The sequence below is a fragment of the Pollicipes pollicipes genome, unplaced genomic scaffold (assembly GCF_011947565.3).
Source record: "Pollicipes pollicipes isolate AB1234 unplaced genomic scaffold, Ppol_2.1 Scaffold_4740;HRSCAF=5597_pilon_pilon_pilon, whole genome shotgun sequence".
Taxonomy (NCBI): Eukaryota; Metazoa; Arthropoda; class Thecostraca; order Pollicipedomorpha; family Pollicipedidae; genus Pollicipes; species Pollicipes pollicipes.
Window position 1 is genome coordinate 5118678 of NW_023596545.1, and position 20301 is coordinate 5138978.

General features: G+C 51.1%; 1 protein-coding gene across 1 annotated transcript; it reads left to right on the forward strand.

Annotated features, from left to right (window-relative positions):
• The first annotated feature begins 1448 nt into the window (after positions 1-1448).
• LOC119098924 (cystinosin homolog) lies at positions 1449-19818 on the forward strand. Its single transcript, XM_037221969.1, has 9 exons — positions 1449-1525; positions 1728-1910; positions 3609-3749; positions 11906-12005; positions 12663-12782; positions 13722-13892; positions 17689-17806; positions 18506-18608; positions 19710-19818. Exons 1-9 carry the CDS (start codon positions 1449-1451, stop codon positions 19750-19752), a joined length of 1056 nt encoding a protein of 351 aa, XP_037077864.1. The 3' UTR covers positions 19753-19818.
• The last annotated feature ends 483 nt before the right edge of the window (positions 19819-20301 follow it).

Consider the following 20301-nt stretch of genomic DNA (forward strand, 5'->3'; position numbering starts at 1 on the left):
GTGTTCGCTCGATGAGCTTCAATTGATTGATGAAATGTGTTTGGCTTAATCTCCCAAAATCGTGGTTCAACCGATCCTTCGAGGTTGGCTGATGTGTATAGGTTGAGGGCCATGGAGATCGGGCATGAATTTTGTCGCAGGGATCAGGGGAGATGGAAGGGGATGAGCTTTCCAACTTTTTTGGAATTCATTGTCACGCCAGCGGTGTTTCACAGACAGAAATGCCTAAAAATACCCGGTATCCATGCCCACCAAATGCTACCCATGGTATGGCGTATGCAGTTACATACGGAGACATACAAATCAGCAGTAGGTTCGTTCCGTACAAGCCGCTCCTATTTCACAACAAAAGATTCATCAACATATAGTCAGTAAATGTCTCATAAGTTGATGAATATGGAAAATAATTAATAGAGATAGTGAATTCCGCTGTAAATATTCCGAGAGGGCAGGAAACCCCACGGGTAAACGTTACACGATAAGTGACTGCTGTCCAGCCTCCTAGCACACATAATGGCGCACGCCGCGCAGCTTGATTCGGGACACGGCTGAGAAGCCCTTCGGCGCAAATAACTGCTCGCGTCTGCAGGTGCGCCAAAGTAATGGAAGACAACCCTGCGTCCGTTGCCGTTGTAAAATATGAGGCATTCAGTTCTGCCATGTGCTGAACATTTTGGAAATATTCCTTCCCGAGGTTCTCCTTCAACTCGAGCGTCAGCCAACTGTGCTGTGCTGCGATCAGTTAGCGGTTTCGAGCCGTGTTTCATCACGTGCCCGCGGTAGCGCGGAGTGTCAGCCAAGTGTGCTGTGCTGCGATCAGTCTGTGCTGTGTGCCGTGTTCCACCACACGCCTGCCGTAGCACGACCAGTCTGCGTTGTGTGCGTGTTCCACGGCGCGCCCGCGTTAGCACGATCAGTCTGCGTTCTGTTCATACCCCTGACGCTCATGACGAGTGTGCATTCATGCCTCGAGATGTTCGCTTCACTGAGAAGGATATACACTGAGATGTGTATTATCTCGTACCAAGATGTTCGCTCTCGGTGATTCTCACTGATCGCTGGGAGGGTGCAAAGCGCGTACCCCGGCTTACCAGCCAACGCGGCGGCGGCTGGCCGCGGGACCCACCGGTCGGTCCGCGGGACCCGCCGGTCGGTCCGCAGGACCCGCCAGCCGGTCCCCGGGACCAGCCGGCCATAGGCGCCGCTGCCAACGCGGTGCTGACGGCGATGCTCGTTTCAGCGCTGTTCGGCCCCGGCCTGGCCGCCTCGCCCCCCACGCCTCGGGCTTACACCAACGGTCACGACATTCTGCTGCAGATCTCCCATAACGACTCGTTCAAGGTGTTGCTCAGGTGAGCGGCTGACACCGAGCGACCATCAGGGCGCTGTCCGTAGAGCTCACCGGAAGGGGGTCGACGGGGATGCCGGGAGACTGACGATACCCCGAAATGGAGCGGGGGAGAAGAGGAGCGGGAACCATCTATAACGGCTTTGTTCTTGCGCTGGAAGAGAAAACCGAGAAACCGTAAACGTTTGCACAGTTAAGGCACGAGGAAAACGCTACTCCACTGAATATATATTTTTGCAAGAGGTACGGTTTATCATGTATCACTTCCGTTAATTGTTGGGTTCCTTGGTTTCACAAAGTGTTGTCGGCGGCGGGAGGGCGTGAAGTGGGTGCAGCTGTCCCTGCCCAGAATCCACAACCGCCAGCATGTTTCCGGCAGTGCACCGATTCCGGAGAGCGTGACGCTGACGTTCCAGCGGAGCGACGCTGACGTTCTGGAGCCGATCCCGCCGCTGCTGCTGCCGGGGAACTCCGCAGACACCGCCACCGTGCCGTTGGTGCCGAAGAGCCGCGGCCACTGCACTGTCACGGCCAACGCCAGTCTGCCGGACGATCAGTTCAGGTCAGACAGAGTCCAGGCCAACGCCAGTCTGCCGGACGACCAGTTCAGGTCAGACAGCGTCATGGCTAACGCTTTCTGTCGGACGGCCAGTCCAGGTCAAACAGGGTCACGGCTACAGGGTTACTTACAGGGTTACTTACACGGCTACAGGGCTACTTACTCAAACAGGGTTACTTACATTCACATGCTCAGTCATGACACTATTCTAAGTCATTTGAATCCCAGTCATACTTGCATCCCAGTCATACTTGCATACTTGTCATTACTTGCACCAATTCCCAAATTCCTGCGTGATAAAGCACACAACGTTATTCATGTTCCTAAGGTGCCCTGACCGCATTCCTTTGGTTGAGAGCCAACGAAAGTCCGTGCACGCCAGGGGCCGTGCTGACGAACGCCAGGCACAAATGACTTAATGATAGTGTTTGTATTGGCCCTGAACACTATATCATCAGCGAGGTGGCAGCATTTGTGTGACGTTTCTAACTCGTCATGCATGTGCGGCGACCTTGAAGTAGTCATGGCTAATGCTTTCGGTCGGACGGCCAGTCCAGGTCAAACAGGGTCACGGCTAACGCCAGAATGTCGTGCGACCAGTTCAGGTCATACAAGATTATGAACATGCACTCATCTGGTCATGCACTATATTGGTGTGTACGTATGTTGCCTCCCATACGATTAACGCTCGTTCATTTTGTGTGTTCGATTTGTCTTACGTCTCTCTCTCTCTCTCTCTCTCTCTCTCTCTCTCTCCTCTCTCTCTCTCTCTCTTCCTCTTCTTCTCTCTCCTCTCTCTCCTCTCTCTCTCTCTCTTCTCTCTCCTCTCTCTCTCTCTCTCTCTCTCTCTCTCTCTCTCTCTCTCTCTCTCTCTCTCTCTCTCTCCTCTCTCTCTCTCTCTCTCTCTCTCTCTCTCTCTCTCTCTCTCTCTCTCTCTCTCTCTCTCTCTCTCTCTCTCTCTCTCTCTCTCTCTCTCTCTCTCTCTCTCCTCTCTCTCTCTCTCTCTCTCTCTCTCTCCTCTCTCTCTCTCTCTCTCTCTCTCTCTCTTCTCTCTCTCTCTCTCTCTCTCTCTCTCTCTCCTTCTTCTCTCTCTCCTCTCTGCTCCTCTCTCTCTCTCCTCTCTCTCCTCTCTCTCTCTCTCTCCCTCTCTCTCTCTCTCTCTCTCTCTCTTCTCTCTCCTCTCTCTCTCTCTCTCTCTCTCTCTCTCTCTCTCTCTCTCTCTCTCTCCTCTCTCTCCTCTCCTCTCTCTCTCTCTCTCTCTCTCTCTCTCTCTCTCTCTCTCTCTCTCTCTCTCTCTCTCTCCACACTTACGCTACGACATCGACATGCACGGTTTCCCGCTCTGATCGTCGTGGGTCACTGTGCGTCGCATGCCGGGTAGTATACTGGTTAGGCCGAGTGTGTGGGAAGCCACACACTCGGCAGGGTTCGATCTTCCGCGGTACTTGCCGTTTTTTGCTTTGGTGAGAGATACGCGACGCCATGTAGGCTCAGCGGTTGAGTACGTCGTCAAGCCCTTATGGTGACGACGACAGCATGTTACGTTACATTCACATCTCCCCTTTCTTCGGGTGGTTTAGTATTTCAGGCATCTACCTTGCTTTTCCTGCCCTGTTATTCTTCTGCAGCAGTGTGATGCGCGCCTGCCTGTCCCGCTTTTCACCTTGTGGCCCCGCCCTATACTATAGCACTACCTTGCAGTGCGTCCGGTGTGTTCGTGCGCGTGAACGTGCTGGAGACGTTCGGACTGGACACGTTCAGCTCGGTCGTTGGCTGGTGCTACTTCGTCGCCTGGACCATCTCGTTTTACCCGCAGATGTACATCAACTGGAAACGGAAAAGGTGCTGGCAGTGTGTTCCGATGCGAATGGTGTTCAGTCCTTTGCAGATGTTTTACTAACAATGTTTGTTTTTGTTGATGTTTTAGCTCTGCTTGCCAATAGCACGCATCATTTTAAACCGTGAGTGAAACAGCTGATTTGCCTGACGCATCGTATGCTTGTTTTTTCCCCTTTTAGTAAACGCGGTGCACGTCGTCACGCACCTTTTATGGAGCAACAGCGACTGCATTGGTCACATCAGCGATCAGAGATCATGGTTCAACGGGGATTCGAATCCAGACCCAGCGCGTAGGAATCAAAGGCGCTAACCAGTCGGCCATTGTGTGGCATCGATGGATAAAGGTGTGCATGGTGCGTGAACCCTGGCCTGCTCTTTCCACAAGTTGTGACTTGTCGGCAGTCGCGTGATGTGCACAAGTTTCTATCAATTGCCTCGAGGACATGACATCGGCCAGCAGCCAGTTAACCTTTAGCTGACGTAAATTAGAAAGATTTTAACACGCGACTGGGTGGCCGGCTAAATACCCTTCGCTCGGGTGAGGTGTAGGTCAATTTGGCCCTCCTGAGATTACGGGAACTTTGAGAGCTAGTACACCAAATTCACACGGTGTGTTGACTTATACGTAAACTCACTTAGGTGAAAGTTTAAAGCACCTAGGTCATGACCTTTGAGTCAAATAAGGTCAAACAAGGTCAAATTCCGGGTTGGTCCACAAAGTGCCTCCAGAACCTAGACGACTGGTTCTAAACAAAATGTCGCATGCTCATGTAAGGTCGGTGACATTGTTTGATACAAGATCATAAATCACACAAGGCTGCCCTGAGTTTTGTATTTGAATAGGCGACAAAGATTACACTAGGCAGTATGTTTCTAAAAACAAAGTGTTGAGCTGGGTCATTTTGGGTCAGTTACCCATTCTGACGTGCAAAAAGTCCATGGAAGATGAAAAATGCGGTTCCTGCCATCAATAGGCTTGAAATGAGCAACAAGAGCTATCCCATACGGCAAGCCCTAGAGAAATAGAACAGGTTGGTTTTGACCTTGGTCTGACCTTTATACCTGACCTTAGGTCAACGTAATTTTATCATTCAATATTGGTGTTGCCTAAGAAAGTATCTCAGAGATGATGATGATGATGATGATTTGGGGTTTTAGGGCGCATCGACTGCTGTAGGCCATGCAGCGCCCATAACTATCAGTTTATGCAGAGCCGTCAATCAGGTGCATCAATGCATCAATCAGGTCACCGTATAAAGCCTTGGTGATCAGCCCTAGCAGCATGATGAAAAGACTACTGGGAGATCTATAGCGCGAAGAAACTGGAGCACTTTACCAAACTCGGCGTTCGAAGAATCCCCTAAAAAGTCACATAGCGTGCGCCTCTGGACGTGGTGTCCGAAAAACTGCGCTCTCGTTGCAGTAAGGTGGCGGCGAGCGACCAGTGCGTGATGCACGGTCAGCGGGTCAGAGCATCAACTGCAGCATGCTCTGTCGCCAGCCAATAGCAGGTGACGGTGCGTAGCATATGTGTGACCTATGCGTAACCGGCAAAGGGCAACTTCTTCCACCCTACTGTCCCGAAAGCACGACTGCCATAGTCCAATACGGGGTTTCACGGACTGCAGCTTATTGGCGCTCAGCGAGTTCCAATGGAACTCCCATCGCTTCCGCATAAACAACGACACTGCGGGGTACATGTCTTGAGCTGGCAGTGGTGTTCTAGTCCCTGTCGTAGCGCGCTTTACTGCCGCGTCCGCAAGATCATTTCCGCATATCCCCACGTGACTTGGGATCTGGCATAGAACGACCGTTTTTCCTGCTCGATCCAGTGAGCTAAGACGCGATTGAATGTCCTGGACCAGTGGATTCGACGGAAAGAAGCCGCCAACAGCCAAGAGGCTGCTCAAGGAGTCGGAAAGAATCAAATGCAAATTGCTATCGTCCACTTCAATAAAACAGAGAGCTTCGCCGATGGCTGTGAACTCGGAGGTGAAGACCGACGCGTGTGAAGACAGTGTGAATGGCCGTGTTGTGGATCCACACACAAAAGCGCACCCTACACCTGCGTCCGGCTTCGAACCATCCGTATAAGTAATCATGTACCCGTCAAAAGAAGCTGTGTTCTAAGGCTGTCCCTTTAAGTTCCGTCATGAGAACGCGTTGCTTTTGCATGTTCGATAACGAAATATCCACTCTTGGCGATGCTAGCTCCCATGGAGCAGTCTTCATGGGTTCAGGTCTGATGACACGTCGTAGGTTGCGGCCGCTCGCGTCTAAAAGTTATCTCATTCGTAAACAAAATGGAGAAGTTTGTGGAGACCGTTGACGTAGAAAAAGCCTTCGTAAGCTACGCGAAAACACTGCTTTGTAGGTGGGATGATCTGGGAACTGCGCCAGTTTACACGTGTAGCGCAGTCCCAGCATCTGCCTTCGCAAAGCTAGTGGGGGGTCGTGAGCCTCCACCAGAAGACTATCTATGGGCGATGTTCGAAAAGCTCCTGCGGCGATACGCAGTGCAGCGTGATGCACCGTGTTCAACGTACATTTGATCAGGTCTGACGAACCGTCATAGATAAAACAACCACAATTAAGTTTTGAACGAATCAGGGAGCGGTATAGGAGTAAGAGTGTGCTCCTATCAGCACCATATGATGTTCGTCCCACGTACCTTAGGATATTAAGAGCCATTAAACATTTGTCGCGGAGATTTCTTATGTGCTCACGGTATGTTAGGCGTCGGTCAAATCGTATACCGAGAAATTTCACGGTACTGTCATTGATGACGCGTTGCCCATACAGCCTGATTTCCATATCAGGACAGTGACGGCGACGACGACACAAATGGACTACAGCTGTCTTCGATGTGGAAAACCGGAAACTGTTGAGCACACTCCACTTCTCCAGACGTGTGACAGCCAGCTGCAGCTGTCGCTCCATCGTGCGAGTGGTCGATGAGCTACACCAAATAGCGAAGTCGTCTACAAACAGAGAACGGCTGATCCCATATGGAAGCGTGTCCCCTATGTCGTTTACCATCACTTCGAAAAGAATGACACTTAATACGCTGCCCTGAGGCAGACCATTGTCCTGCGGATATCTGTCGGAGTGATGAGAATCAATACGCGCCCGAAAGCATCTGTCAGTCAAAAAGTTTGGCGAATCTTTCCCATGTGACGGTGGATGCCACAATCAAGTAATTTCATCAAACTTTCATGTCTCCATGTGGTATCGAAAGCTTTTTCTATGTCAAAAAAGATGGCACCGGTATGACGCTTGCTACTAAATCCGGCTCGCACTGCGGTATCAAGAGTTAAGATGTGATCAATCGTGCTCCTGTTCTTACGGAATCCGCACTGAGCCTTCGAGCATTCGCAAAAAAGTTTTGACGTTCTTAAGTCTAGGAGAGCCACACATTCACCATTCTTTCCATCAGCTTACAAAGCGAAAATGTGAGGGCGATCGAGCAGTAGTCAAGGGCGTTCGTTCCACTTTTCCCGGGCTTTAAAATAGGCACTACCATAGCCTCTCGCCAGATTGGCGGGAAGTTACCTGACTCCCATATACAGTGGAAAAGTGCCAGCAATGCTCGTAGCACACGGGGAGGAAAATGCCGTACCATATCACTGTGGGGGAGGCCGGGCCCCTCCGCAACACTACGCAGCGAGCGAATGGCTGCTTCAAGTTCCATCACAGGGAAAGCTTGTTGACGTCAGGATGTTCCCTGTATAAAAATTAACTTGCAAAGTTTTACATTGCGCCCGGTGCCGCAAAAACCGTGGATCGCAGGTGCCATTTCGGCATTGGTCTGACAAGGCTTCCCCAATGGCTTCCGCGACATCACTTGGGTGAAGGATGTCTTGACTTCCCACTCGCAGTACGGGAAGGGAAACTGGTGGATGCAGTCCGACGATTCTTTTAATGCGGCCCCATGCATGTGACGTCGGCGTGTGGTGATTCAGTGAATTGACGTAGCTGCGCCATGATGCACGTTTCGCCTCTGTATAGTGCGGCGTGAGGCCGCGCGTGCTTGCCTGAAGGCCATGAGGTTTAATGTGCTGGTGTGCCGGTCAAAAGCCTTTAAAGCTCTCCGACGTGCGCGAATAGCGTCGCGACACTCGTCGTTCCACCAAGGTGCAGGGATGCGATGAGGGCATCCGGAGGTGCCCGGAATGTATTCGCTTGCCGCGTCCAGAACACGAGACGTAAATTACTCCTCGGTCGGCGTCGCAGAGTCGGAATCGTCAGAAAATACTTTCTCTAGGCGGGTACCAAATCCGCTCCAGTCCGCCTTCTTGAAGTTCCGACGCTGAGGTCGCGTACCAAGAACACTACCATCACGGTACCGAACCCAGACCGGGAAATGGTCCCTTCCGAGGGGGTCCGCTGAGGCATCCCAGATGAAGTGTGGTACCAACTGCGGACTACAAATGCTCAGGGCTAGCACTGACGATTGTCCTGATGGCAATGCAAAATGCGTTCTTGCTCCTGTATTTAAAACACACAAACCTTCGTCACGCACAAAAGCCTCACATAGCCTTCCGCGAGTGTTCGTGGAAGCATACCCCCACACAGTGTGATGTGCATTAGAATCGCCTAAAACGAGTAGAGGGGGAGGAAGTTGAGAGACTGACTCTCGTAATCCTCCAGATGTAAATGAAACCCCAGGTAGTAAGTAGAGAGATCAGACAGTTATGGTACGGCGGTTGAAATTCACCGATGCTGCGACAGCTTGCAGGTCTGTTCTCAACACCAGGCGCCGTGTAGGTACGCTTTGGTGTAAAGCCAACAGAACGCCACCGTAAGCAACGGTGTCTGTTGACATGTCAGTGCGGAAGGTAGTGTACCCTTTCAGGCTGAAGGCCGCATCAGGAGCCAACTTGGTTTCTTGGAGACACACGACTACCGGGCAGTGCGCGCTTAAAACTGTCTGCAAGTCCTGGGTGCTTGACCTTGCACCTCTACAGTTTCACTGTAAGACCAACTGAATGAGGGTCTTTTAAAAGCACTGCTATGTTTTAAAAGAACTCAGCAGCGCTAGAGCCCAGCCGATGGCTGCTGGTCCTGTCTTCAGAACCCGTTCCTAAAGAGATCGGGCGGGTCCTGAGGCGGATCCGGGGACTACCGCTATCCGTTGGCGAAATCGGCCCCGGCGGACCGCGCTTTTCCGGGCGCTCCGTCCTAGACGGGGCCGGCACTGGCGACGTCGTGGTCCTTGGTGGCGGTGGTGGCGGAGGACCCATAGGCGGGTCTCTCCGCGGATCGGAGGGGCCTGCGGGAGCCTCCACACGCTTTCGGGGCGACAGGAGGGCCTCCCCTTTTGAAGCGGTCACCTGGTCCGCTCCAGACAGCCGGCTGGCTGCCTTGGCACGCTCCTGGTCTGCCAGGCGTGCCCGCTTTGCCTCACGGGCGCGCCTGTCTGCCTCGTGACGCTCAAGCGTCTCTGCCGTTCGCGAGCTCGCGCTCGCCAAGGCTGTTTTAGTTGTCAGGCTGGCAGTCAGGGGGGCGCCGACAGCGCCTGATTGCCCCAGTCACGCCGAACTACCGTCCAACCACCGTCCCCTGCCACCGACGGCGAAACCCCCGCGGGGGGCGAAGAGGTTGGCAGGACGGTCTCCTTCGACCGCTCCAGCGAGGAAGAGGGAGTCGGGGCTGCCAGATTGGTGTCCAGCGCCTGGTTTGTCGATACAACCGGGAGACCAAAGGACTTCAAGAGCGCTACAAACTGAGCAGCGGTCATCTGATCAGTAGAGGTCGAACGTGCGGTGGAGATCTTAGCTTTTTTCGGCGTATGATGTTCGAGGGTGGCTCTCCTCGTACAATGTTCTGGCCTCGCGAAAAGAAATGTTGCGAGTGGTCTTAATGGATATAATTTCTTTTTCCTTTACGTACAATGGGCACGTGCGGTCGTAAGTCGTGTGCGGAGCCTGGTCTTTGTCACAGTTCACACAACACACTCTCTCTGAATCGCAAAATTCCGTTGCGTGCTCGGAGGAAGCGCTTTTCCCACAGGCAGGCTTGTTGCGGCAGTGCTGTTTGGTAAGACCAAATCGCTGGCAGTTGAAGCATGGCATGGGGTTCGGGATGAAAAGGCGCACCTTGACACGTGCGTATCCAACGCGTATTTCAGAAGGCAGATCCGGCCGATTGAAAGTCAAGATAATGTTATTTGTCGGCAGTTGCTCACTTCCTTTTCTAGTTGAGATCCTCCGTGCAGCAGTGACGCCGAACACAGGCAACTCGTCAACGATCTCCTCTTCACTAACGTCACGCAGGTCGAAGCAGTTAATTATTCCTCTGGATGCATTTGTCAGAATGTTAGGTGTGGTCTCACTCGGATGGGCACAGAAACGTCTCGTTTGCCATCCCTGTCCCGAACGCAGTACGTGAATTCAGCTGCAGCCATCGCACGATCAGCTTCTGCCCGTTAACAAACTCTAACTCTAGCCCTCCATCACGCAATTTTTCGCACCACACCACATTACCATATCGATCACACCCGCTCTTTCGCTGAAACGGCGAGAGATTGTCTTATCACTTTGGAAAACCAAAATTCGGGGCGATGGCGAAGATTCCCCGCTGCTTTCCGTTCTGAACGTGGTCCTTCCTCCTTTCGGGGGTCGGGTGTTTTTCTATTATAGGATGTCATGCAAGTTTCAATGAAGTTTCGGCAACGGGGCTCCCCGTCCACCTCGGAGCCCAACTGGGGGACGGCCCAATACTCCCTCGGGAGGTGTCAACCGCCAGGGCTACCCCGGTGCTATACGGGGCGAACGACGCCTCCCACACGGCTTGGTGTAACCGGAGAGACCCCTCCCCGTCCCACCGGCAGGGTCGCTACGCCCTGAGAGGAACAGCTTGCGCTGTCCACCCGTTTCCGCATTTGGGATCCGAGGGGGCGCTAGTCCCCTACATAGACTGAGGTCGGTGCCCCTGCGGGGTATCTCAGAGATGTATGGCTTCGTCTAACACTCCGTTGTCGCAGCAAATTGAGCTATTCCCTAGAAATTGGCTTCGCTGAAACCATGGCCTGAGTGTGACCTGTGATAGGTCAGTGACCTTGCGAGATGCACTTACAGTTTTGATGCCAAGCGACCCGCTATTCAATTTTCTTCAGCTATGCAAAATTTGGCGCGGCTGCGCCGTGTCGTTCGGAAACCTATTCTGGGAAAACCTTCGGGAGGTCAATTTTACTCCACCCGAGAGCGTGTTAAACTACGGGTTTATTGAGATCGTACCTTATTTCACGGATCAAGTCGGATTTGCTGTTTTTGGCCGTTTTTCCCCTTCCGGGTCATATGTCGGCACCCATTACAGGTAAAGGCGTGGAATTTTTTTCGGAGCATTTCCCAATGTATCGGCTACATTTTGTTTACTAAACACAACTGTGTGGTGCACCGCTGCGCAGCAAATTAACGGACAAGTTGTGAATAACGGGATTCCGAAAAGATGCGCCAAATACAACACTTTGCCGCCAAAACCGCCAAGAAATTGGCATCAGAAAGCATACCAGCGTGTGTCCTGATTCGTTTCTTCCAATTAACAGCACATTTATTCATCGTGTTTGCTTTACCCTCACAAAAAATTAGGTAATGGGCTGCAGCGCGGCCTTTTACCCGCTGTCATGGGAAAAACAGCAGATATCTCTGCTGCCGTCCGGCGAGCTTTCAGGGCCAAACGACTATCTGCGCGTTTGACTGGTTGCACTATTCGACTGCCGTCGACTGATTACGCTATCCGTCGCCAATACATGTACAAGGACGGATCAGAGTACCAAGAACATTGTGTGTTTCAATAGGGAATGAAGCGGGCTATTACGCTGCACGAAGCCTGTGGTGATACTTGTCACGTGTCAAGCGCACGTGAGCTGGCAATGTGTTTTTCTGTTTCCAAACTGTTTTTTCTTTCACTGCTCACGAGCCACGATGACGAATGATCACGTGATCCCGCGCCGATATCTAGGACAGTGACGGGTCGGAGCGATTCAGGAGAGGCACGCTTCGACAGATAATCGAATGGGCAATCGTGCAGTGCCAAGTGTGCGGTCGAGCGTACCACGTGTCACGCGTACACGAGGTAGCAAATGGATTTTGCCATTGCATTATTTGTGCTTCATCCTCTTCCATTCCACCACCCTTGTAAGTTGTTTTTCATTCCAGCGTGGTTGGATTCAATTTCGACTTCCTGGCGCTAAATCTCGTCGGATTCACCTTCTACTCTGTCTTTAACTGTGGCCTGTACTTCTCCAGCGCGATACAGGTAAGTCCTCTCCTTGACCTCCTAGTTGACCCTGACCTCAGTTCGGAATAGTCAGTCACGGTCTAGTCGCGGTGATAGGTGACGTGTTGGTGGTCGCGATTCACCAGGTCCGGCAAGTAGCAGATAGTGCAAATCGCCTTCTTCACCGCTTCATGCTATCGCCCAGCTACATTCTGCCATCAGCTTTATCTAGACGGATTTTCATTCTGCTCAGCCTGACGCTCTCGCCACCCTCTCCCACCATCCACGGTGTATCACAGAATCTCGCAGCTCTTTATCCTAACTATGATGTCTCATAAACTTGCATCATTCTCCATTATTAGTACGGGCCACATACCTTCCCCGAACGTTCGGTCTATTTCAGCCCCCGCCCTACCCCCCAGCCCTACAAACTCATCATGTCTGCATCGTTGTGTCTGCGTTCCTCTTTGAGCAGTCCCTCTTACCGTATATTTAACGGGTTGTGTGTTAAATTAGGATTTTGATTTAGCAGCGACGCCTAGCCGGTCAGCTGTGGGCCAGATATCCAGATTATTATCATGAGGTGCACCATAAGTGTAATAGTATTGCAGACACCTGATGGCACATCACAACTGCCAAGTTAGTTGTGCAAACTGAACTGAAAGCGATGCCACTAAAGCGGCCGCGCCTCTCCAGGACATGTACCGGGCAGACCATGCGTTCGGCTTTGTTCCGGTGGCCGCCAATGATGTCGTGTTTGCGCTGCACGCCCTGTGCGCGTGCGTGGCCATCGTGCTGCAGTGTCTCATGTACGAGGTGAGTCGTTGCGCGTGCTGCGTGCAGCTAGTCGGGCCGGCCGACCGGACCGGTGGTGACCGGTAATGATCGTCGATGGCTGGTGGTGACCTTTAATGACCGGTGATGACCGTCGATGGCTGGTGGTGACCGGTGATGACCGGTGATAACCGTCGGTGGCTGGTGGGGACCAGCGATGACCGGCGATGACCGATGGTGATCAGTGATGACCGGTAATGACCGGCGATGACTGTTGATGACCGGGGTGACCGCTGATGACAGGTGGTGACCGTTGATGACCGGTGGTGACCGGTGATGACCATTGATGACCGGTGACGGCCGCTCATGGCTGGTGGTGACCGGTGGTGACCGGTAGTGACCGGTAACGCCACCAGACACGACCAGCTTCCGTCCACGCTGGGAGGCGTACTTGACAGTCCTACCGACCTCCGCTTTGTCACACTGTATCATGTGAAGCACTGAGCTGCGTTATCTCTGCGATGTAGAGATGTTATGTGGGCCTGCGTTGATAGCACTTAACAGGGTCTCAACTAGACTGGCCTTTGTCTGCACGGTTTGATAGTTGGCTGCGGCCTAGGCGCAGACATTGTCGCATTGTGGGGGTACTAAGCTCATGGGAACGCATGGAAAGAAAGGAAATGTATGGAGCCTCGAATCCTGGACGCGTTCCCGCTTGTTTCGTCTGAGGTCGAGAAAATGTGATAATGGGGTTGCTTAAATATACAAACACGTTACAAACACTCGACACCTTGCCACAGAGAGCGATGCTCCCCTTGATGATCACAATCAATGCGCGCTGTAGGTATCCCATATGTTGATGTCTTCCTCCGTACTGGTTCAGACTCACAACTCTTGAATTTCTCTCACTGGGACTCAAGGATCATCTCACAGATCAAACTTCAGATCAGGTCATATGCTGACCTTTCCGTTAACCTACAGCGAGGGGACCAGCGGGTCTCCACGGCAGCCAGAGGTCTTCTGGTGATCTTCGCCGTCGTGATAATCATCACCGCCATCATCACGGGCTGCGGAGTCGTCAACTGGCTCTGGTTCCTTTACGTGTTCTCATACTTGAAGCTGGCCATCACCATAGTCAAATACGTGCCACAGGTAGGCTGGATAACTAACTAAAGGCTTGGACGCTGACAATTTGTACCACGGTCCCGGGGTATTACTTGTCATGCTCCTGGGGGGAGGGGGGGGGGGTATTTCCTCGTCCCACAATTCCATATTTCACGTTGATCCTTGGCCATGTCTTCAAGCAATGGACCCAAAAAGGGAAGTTAGAGAAAGGGCACCAGATCATTTATGGGAGGTGCTGTCTTTGCCATGGTCCCGCCAGGTTATGCGCACCAGGTAGGTTTGAGCCGCTCTCCATTGTCATTGGGACGGCAGAACTTTTTCGGATGTCATGATATGTGGTGTATTTCCACTGGAATTCAGCTTGGAGCTCCCATATCGTTTCAAATGCGTTCGTGGATAAACGCGTTCGTGGATCAGACAATATACGTTTGTTGCAAGTACATTGCTCGTTTTGCTTCTTAAATGTTTTAGCCTCCAGAGGTCAAAGAACAAAGTCAAGAGGCAGCAATGCAACATAATAACTTAATGTAGACATAAGGCGCCATGTGAAATATAGCGATGCATTCAGCCACGGGCGTAAGTAACGCATGCCAAGGCTAACGTTTAGGTAAAGTTCAAAATAAAAAAAAACTGAGCATTATGACAAGGCCAATGCATGGGACCAATCTGTTCAGATCACATAATACTTGAAGCCTCTCATTAGCTCAGCCTTGCCTTCCAAATGCTCTACACTTAACATGAAATTCCTTCCGTAAAAACACAGCATTCCAAGGTGAAAACAGGGATAAAGTAGTAGTCGTTAAGCGGGACTAGCCTGTACTTATCAGGTGATATTTGAAAGCTGTATATCTATGGAGGCCTTGTCCACTAGAGTACCACCATTCGCGATGAACTATTCTGGTCGAAAGAAAAACGCAAGGATCCCACGTACGATTGTTTACGACGCTTTACTTTTCGAATCCAGCGGCGAGTTCCGATTCCGCTAACAACGCATCTATAAATTAAAGACAGCCTGTTGGTTAAAAAAAACACCGTCCGTTTTGGTCAATCTCGAATGATTTGACCTCCAGAGGTCAGAGAACAAAGTCAAGCAGCAACAATGCCTCATGAAGGCTTCCGGAAAAGGGAAGACCCATTATGAAAGCCTCGCATGCAGTCCAGCACCTCCCAAGGTTGACTTTAAGGTCATGATCAAGATCATAGATCCGGGTAGCGCTCTGCAACCATTGGTTGGGACATAAGTTCACAAATATGTCGTCATCGGCGATGTCAGCTTCGAGGTCCCTCCAAGACCTCAAAAACTAAGCAAGCTGAAGCCAAGCGAAAACTTCAATGGAGAACTCCCGTCAAACTGCATCATACAAACGTGGCCGAACAGTGCTAAATGTGACACGTCATAGGTCAAATCAGGCTATAGTTGTCAACTTCAAGGATGCTATGATGATCAAGATAGGGATGCAGACCAAACCAGGATTACAGAGGCTAATGAAAAAATTTCACAGATGATCTGGATATCACGGAATAATTTAATCGCTTCTTCACTGGGACTGGATAAAAGTTAAAGGACAAGATTCCCAAATCATTATTCAACCCCTTCCAACTCGCTGCAAATGTAGAACCTGAAATGGATGTACGCCCCACTAATGAAGAGGGATAAATTCTCGTCATCAGTGGATTAACACGCGCCCGGGTGGCCGGCTAGATACCCTCGGGTGTGTGTCTAGCTCGGGTGGGGAGGGAAGGGGCAATTTGACCTCCCTGAGATCTCGGGAACTAAGAAAGACAGAAACACCAAATGTACAAGGTGTGTTGATCTGTACGTGAGCTCACTTGGGTCAGCGTTTCAGGTTCCTAGGTCGTGACCTTTGGGTCAAATAAGGTCAAACAATTTCGAATTCTGGGTTGGTCCCCAAAGTGCCCCCAGAACCTAGATGACTGCTTTTAAGCAAAAAGTCGTATGCTCATGTAAGGTCAGTGACATTGTTTGACCTTTTGAAGGTCATGGTGACCAAAATCATACCAGACTGCTCTGAGTGTTGCATCTGAATAAGCGACAAAGATTACGCTAGGCAGTATGTTTCTAAAACAAAATATGGACCTGGGTCATTTTAGGTCAATGACCTATTATGACCTCTAAGAAGTCCATGGAAGATGCATAATGTGGCTCCTGCTCTCAATAAACTTGAAATGAGCACCATAAACTATGCCATACAGCAAGCCATAGAGTAACAAAACAGGTTGGTTTTGACCTTGATGTGACCTTCATACCTGACCCTAGGTAAATGCAATTTGCTCATTCAACTGTTGTGTTGCCTAAGAAAGCATTTCAGAGATGTATGGCTTCGTCTAACACTCCGTTGTTGGATCCGATTGAAGGATTTCCTAGAAATTGCCTTCGCTGAAACCATGGCCTGAGTTTGACCTACCATAAATCAGCGACCTTACAAAGTGCATCTAAATTTTTCGACGCCAAACGATCCGCTCTTTAATTGTCTACAGCTATGAAAAATTTGGCGCGGCTACGCCGCGCCGTTCGGAAACCATTTCGGAAAACGCTTAAGGAACCATCAATTTGAACCCCACCCGAGCGCGGAAATAAACAGGTAATTGCCCTTTCGACCTGTGTGACTTAACAACCCTTACTAACACTGTGAATGAGTGCTTGTAGCTTATTGGCTGGTTATAGCGGGCTGTCATTAGCTGACTTTGGCTAAGGGCTACTTTAAGCTTTTTCATGTATGATTTGTCGTTGCCTACTGCATAACACAATTCCTTCGGGTCTGCACCACCTCTTCGTCTGCATCTTTATATTTGTTTCCTCTTGTTAGCTGGGAATGCCACGACTTGATTTTATGTTTTCTGGTGTTAACTAACGGTTTAATGCGTCGCTGTGCTAGGTGGAGGGGCACTCCTGGTAATCTGTTTTTGGGTAACGGTACAGAAAAAAGTTGGCAATTTTAAACCCTACTGTTATCTCAAGAGGAAAACGCTGCGTGACATTGTGCACGACCGTGTTGAGCTGCTATTAAAAATATTGTCAAACTGACGCCAGCAGGTATCCGGTAATACGACCCGTAACATATCATGTCCGGTCAAAATGCTAAAAGCCATGGGTGTGCTGGGCCATCCGGTCATATGAAAACGAAAAATAAGCTACATGGAAGGTGGGGAAAACAGCGTCATATAGACCTTCCAAGGGCTGTAAAGAGGGGGCTATCAAAGTTCAAGTCGTGCAGCACTATAAGGGCCGAAATCCTGACGCAAATGTCAAGTTTTGACCTGGCAAGATATTTGATGACCCAACCTTGTAAAAGCGATACATACAATTACAATTCACTCTAAAGGTAGATATAGATAATAAAAAAATGCGGTCCAGGGAACCTCTTGCACGTTCACTACATTTAATGCGAATCACGATGTCCTCCACTTTTGAACAAAATGCCACCGGTATGATCTCGAGAAAGAGGTCATAAATGATGAATCGTCCAGGTCAGAAAATGGTATGCCTCATAGCACGTATAAATGTGATGCAATCTCAGCAACACAAAATTGTAGGCCATGGCCACAATATCCAGGGGTTATTCCGGAAAAAAATCGTAAGGAAGACTACTGAGGCTCACCTCCTTTTGTAGGGCAATTATAACCGGACCTGTCACGGCGTCTTTTCGTCAATACGCACCTTAGCGTGCAGAATGAGGCCAGTTCAGCACAACGCCACTGTCCAACAACACCACTGTACTGCGTGCCAGTGTCTGGGCGCGCTCTGACCGCCGACAGGAGCCCGTGACATCCCGCACAGCGGTGACGCGGGACCTGCCCACAGGCGTATCTCAACTACCGGCGGAGGAGCACTGAAGGCTGGGCGATCGGGCACGTGCTGCTAGACTTCACGGGCGGATTGCTCAGCGTTCTGCAAATGTTTGTGGACGCCTATAATTACGGTATTTGCTGGCCGCGAGGAGGCAGCGATCAGGCGAAACCGGCTGAGGCGGGTATATCTTTTCTCTGAGATCTGAGTGGGGTGGCTCAGGACCCGCTTGTCATGACTGGATGCATCTCACTGGCCCATTCCGTTCCTGGTTTGGTAGAATATCATTGGTGGGGTGGGGTATGCTCTGCATGCTTGCATTGGAAGTCAGGCTACGGACTCTGAGGATCCACAGCCCGATCAGGACTGTCTGGACCTCGCTGGCACGATCCGGTCAGAACTAGATGGATCTCATTGGCCCGGTCCGGTCGGGACTGTTGGTATCTCGTTTGTCCAGTCCGGTCAGAACCAGACGGGTCTCGGTCCAGTCCGGTCAGGACTGGGTGGATCTTGTGGGTAGCATCGGGTCCCTACCGGGCGGACGTAGGTCGGGTGTTGTCAAAGTGGGTGGACCTCGCCGGGCCGGGCCCCGAGGCACAAGATCGGGGTCCCGCCCACGGACCGAGCCAGGCTGACCGTCTAGAGTGGGTGGACCTCGCCGAGCCGGGCCCCGAGGCACAAGATCGGGATCCCGCCAACGGACCGAGCCAGGCTGACCGACACCGTGCTGACGTCACGTAGTTCAGTGGCTGACACCCTATGGCTGTTACGCGTCCTTTCAGTGATCGCTCTGAGACCGAGCGGTTATTGTTGAACTCGTCCTATGTTTCAGACGACTGGACTGCCATATTTGGAAACCCGACCAAGTTCGGATTGGGGCTGGTGGCAATTTTTTTCGATGCCCTGTTTACGTGCCAACACTACTGTTTATATACGTGAGTACCGCAGGTATGCTGACGATTCGCCGGCCTGCTTTGATCTTAGCCTATCTCTGCACTCCGGCCGTTCTCGGGTGCTCCCCGTGCTCAGCACTCCATGTGCACATTCCCAGCGACGGGAACCGCGCAACTCGTTAAGGGACCCATCGGTTAACGCAACCGATTCGTCGCCATCGTAGCTTGTGCGATTCGTCAGTCAGGAAAAAAACTCAACCCTGCTGCCCACATGCCTGTCCTACGCCTGCAATGATCTCGTGCAACATAACACAACATTGTGTTGTAATGTATTAGTGCTGGGCATCATAAGTGTGATGTTGTGTTCATGTGCTCATCTTATCATGCTGTGTTCCGGGTCAGATAAACATTGATTTGCTCGTGTCTGGAATAATTGAGCACAAACTGTTACATGAATGGACAACGGTTGGCCTTCAACCAGCTTCAGGCGTTGAATATAAATTTCAAACGCCAATGGGGTTTTGTGAAGCACATCACAAGTATTGTGACAGGAAATGGGGCTGAGAATTGAATGACGTAAGAATAGCCCCGTACCGACGGATGCAATACGAGAAAAATATGTCATCGCAGACAAATGCACACGGACACCACGAAAACGGGTCGAAACTAGCGCATATAACGATATTTAGTTTAGTCCACACGCATAGATAAACAAGCCATATCTTGCCCAGTTGAAGTACTGCAAGTGAGTCAGTCCGCACACCACAGTAGGCAATTCTGACACAGCCAGTCTGGCAGCGAACCTGAAACTATGAACATGTGCTCAATCGATGACGTATGAGGAGCATACTTATTAAGTAGTGAAATTATGTTGAAATTATGTATTAGGAACAGTCTTTTTGCATAGCCAGCAGTAAAAAAGATTGATTTATCATATTTGATGCATCCTGCGTTATCTTAGAATCTGGAACATTTCCTTAATATAATCTGCACAGGGAGCTAACAGCTCCTGCTGTGTCATGCATGCACGTTGTAAGTACCGGGCCAGTGTCGTACCCTGGACTCCGGGAGCTTTGCCTCCCAGCTGGAGAGGTGCGCTGGCGCCGCGTGGTTGCCAGGGCTGTACCGTGCGGCGTGTTCCAGGTCCCGCCGGTCGGAGCTGTTGGACTCAGGAGCGCACCGGTGACTCGTCTGCCGGTGGCGGGACGGACTTCAAGCTCGAGTCAGACTGACGATTCTAGGGCCGGCCGCCGCGCCGGCTCCACTCCACTCCACTCCATAAGTTAACAGTGTTCACCATTGGATGTGGCTGATGCAAAAGGCCGATATGCCGAGAATGCCGGACGGGTGTAGCCAAAATAAACGGTGATGTCAGCTGAGCGCAGTCAAGCCTGTGATGATATCCGTTGTAAAGAAATACGATGTTAGACTGAGCAAAGCGTGCCTTGAAAGATGCTGTTTTCGAGAAAGTGAGAAGATGCTCATAATACAGTGGAGGACACCGAGACTGGCTACTCGAACCCAACCACATGAGAAAGTTTTTCGAACCGGGCGAGATGGGAAACGGCAGCACCGCTCCAAAGAACGCTACCGCGCTCCACCAATGATCTCACATGAGCGTTGAATGCACAGAACAAAGCATTGTGATTGAACCGCCCCTGACGGGGGCAAAACGGCACATGCACGCTTTGCATAGGACTCAGCAACCTGTTTGCTTTTGAGACGGCTGAATCTA

What these genes read in the sequence shown, in the direction of transcription:
- LOC119098924 (XM_037221969.1), top strand. Translation starts at nt 1,449, where the DNA reads ATGGAGCGGGGGAGAAGAGGAGCGGGAACCATCTATAACGGCTTTGTT. An exon ending in TAGTCAAATACGTGCCACAG is followed by an intron (nt 13,893 to 17,688) that starts GTAGGCTGGATA and finishes ACCTGCCCACAG; the next exon opens with GCGTATCTCAACTACCGGCG. An exon ending in CAACACTACTGTTTATATAC is followed by an intron (nt 18,609 to 19,709) that starts GTGAGTACCGCA and finishes GGCGTGTTCCAG; the next exon opens with GTCCCGCCGGTCGGAGCTGT.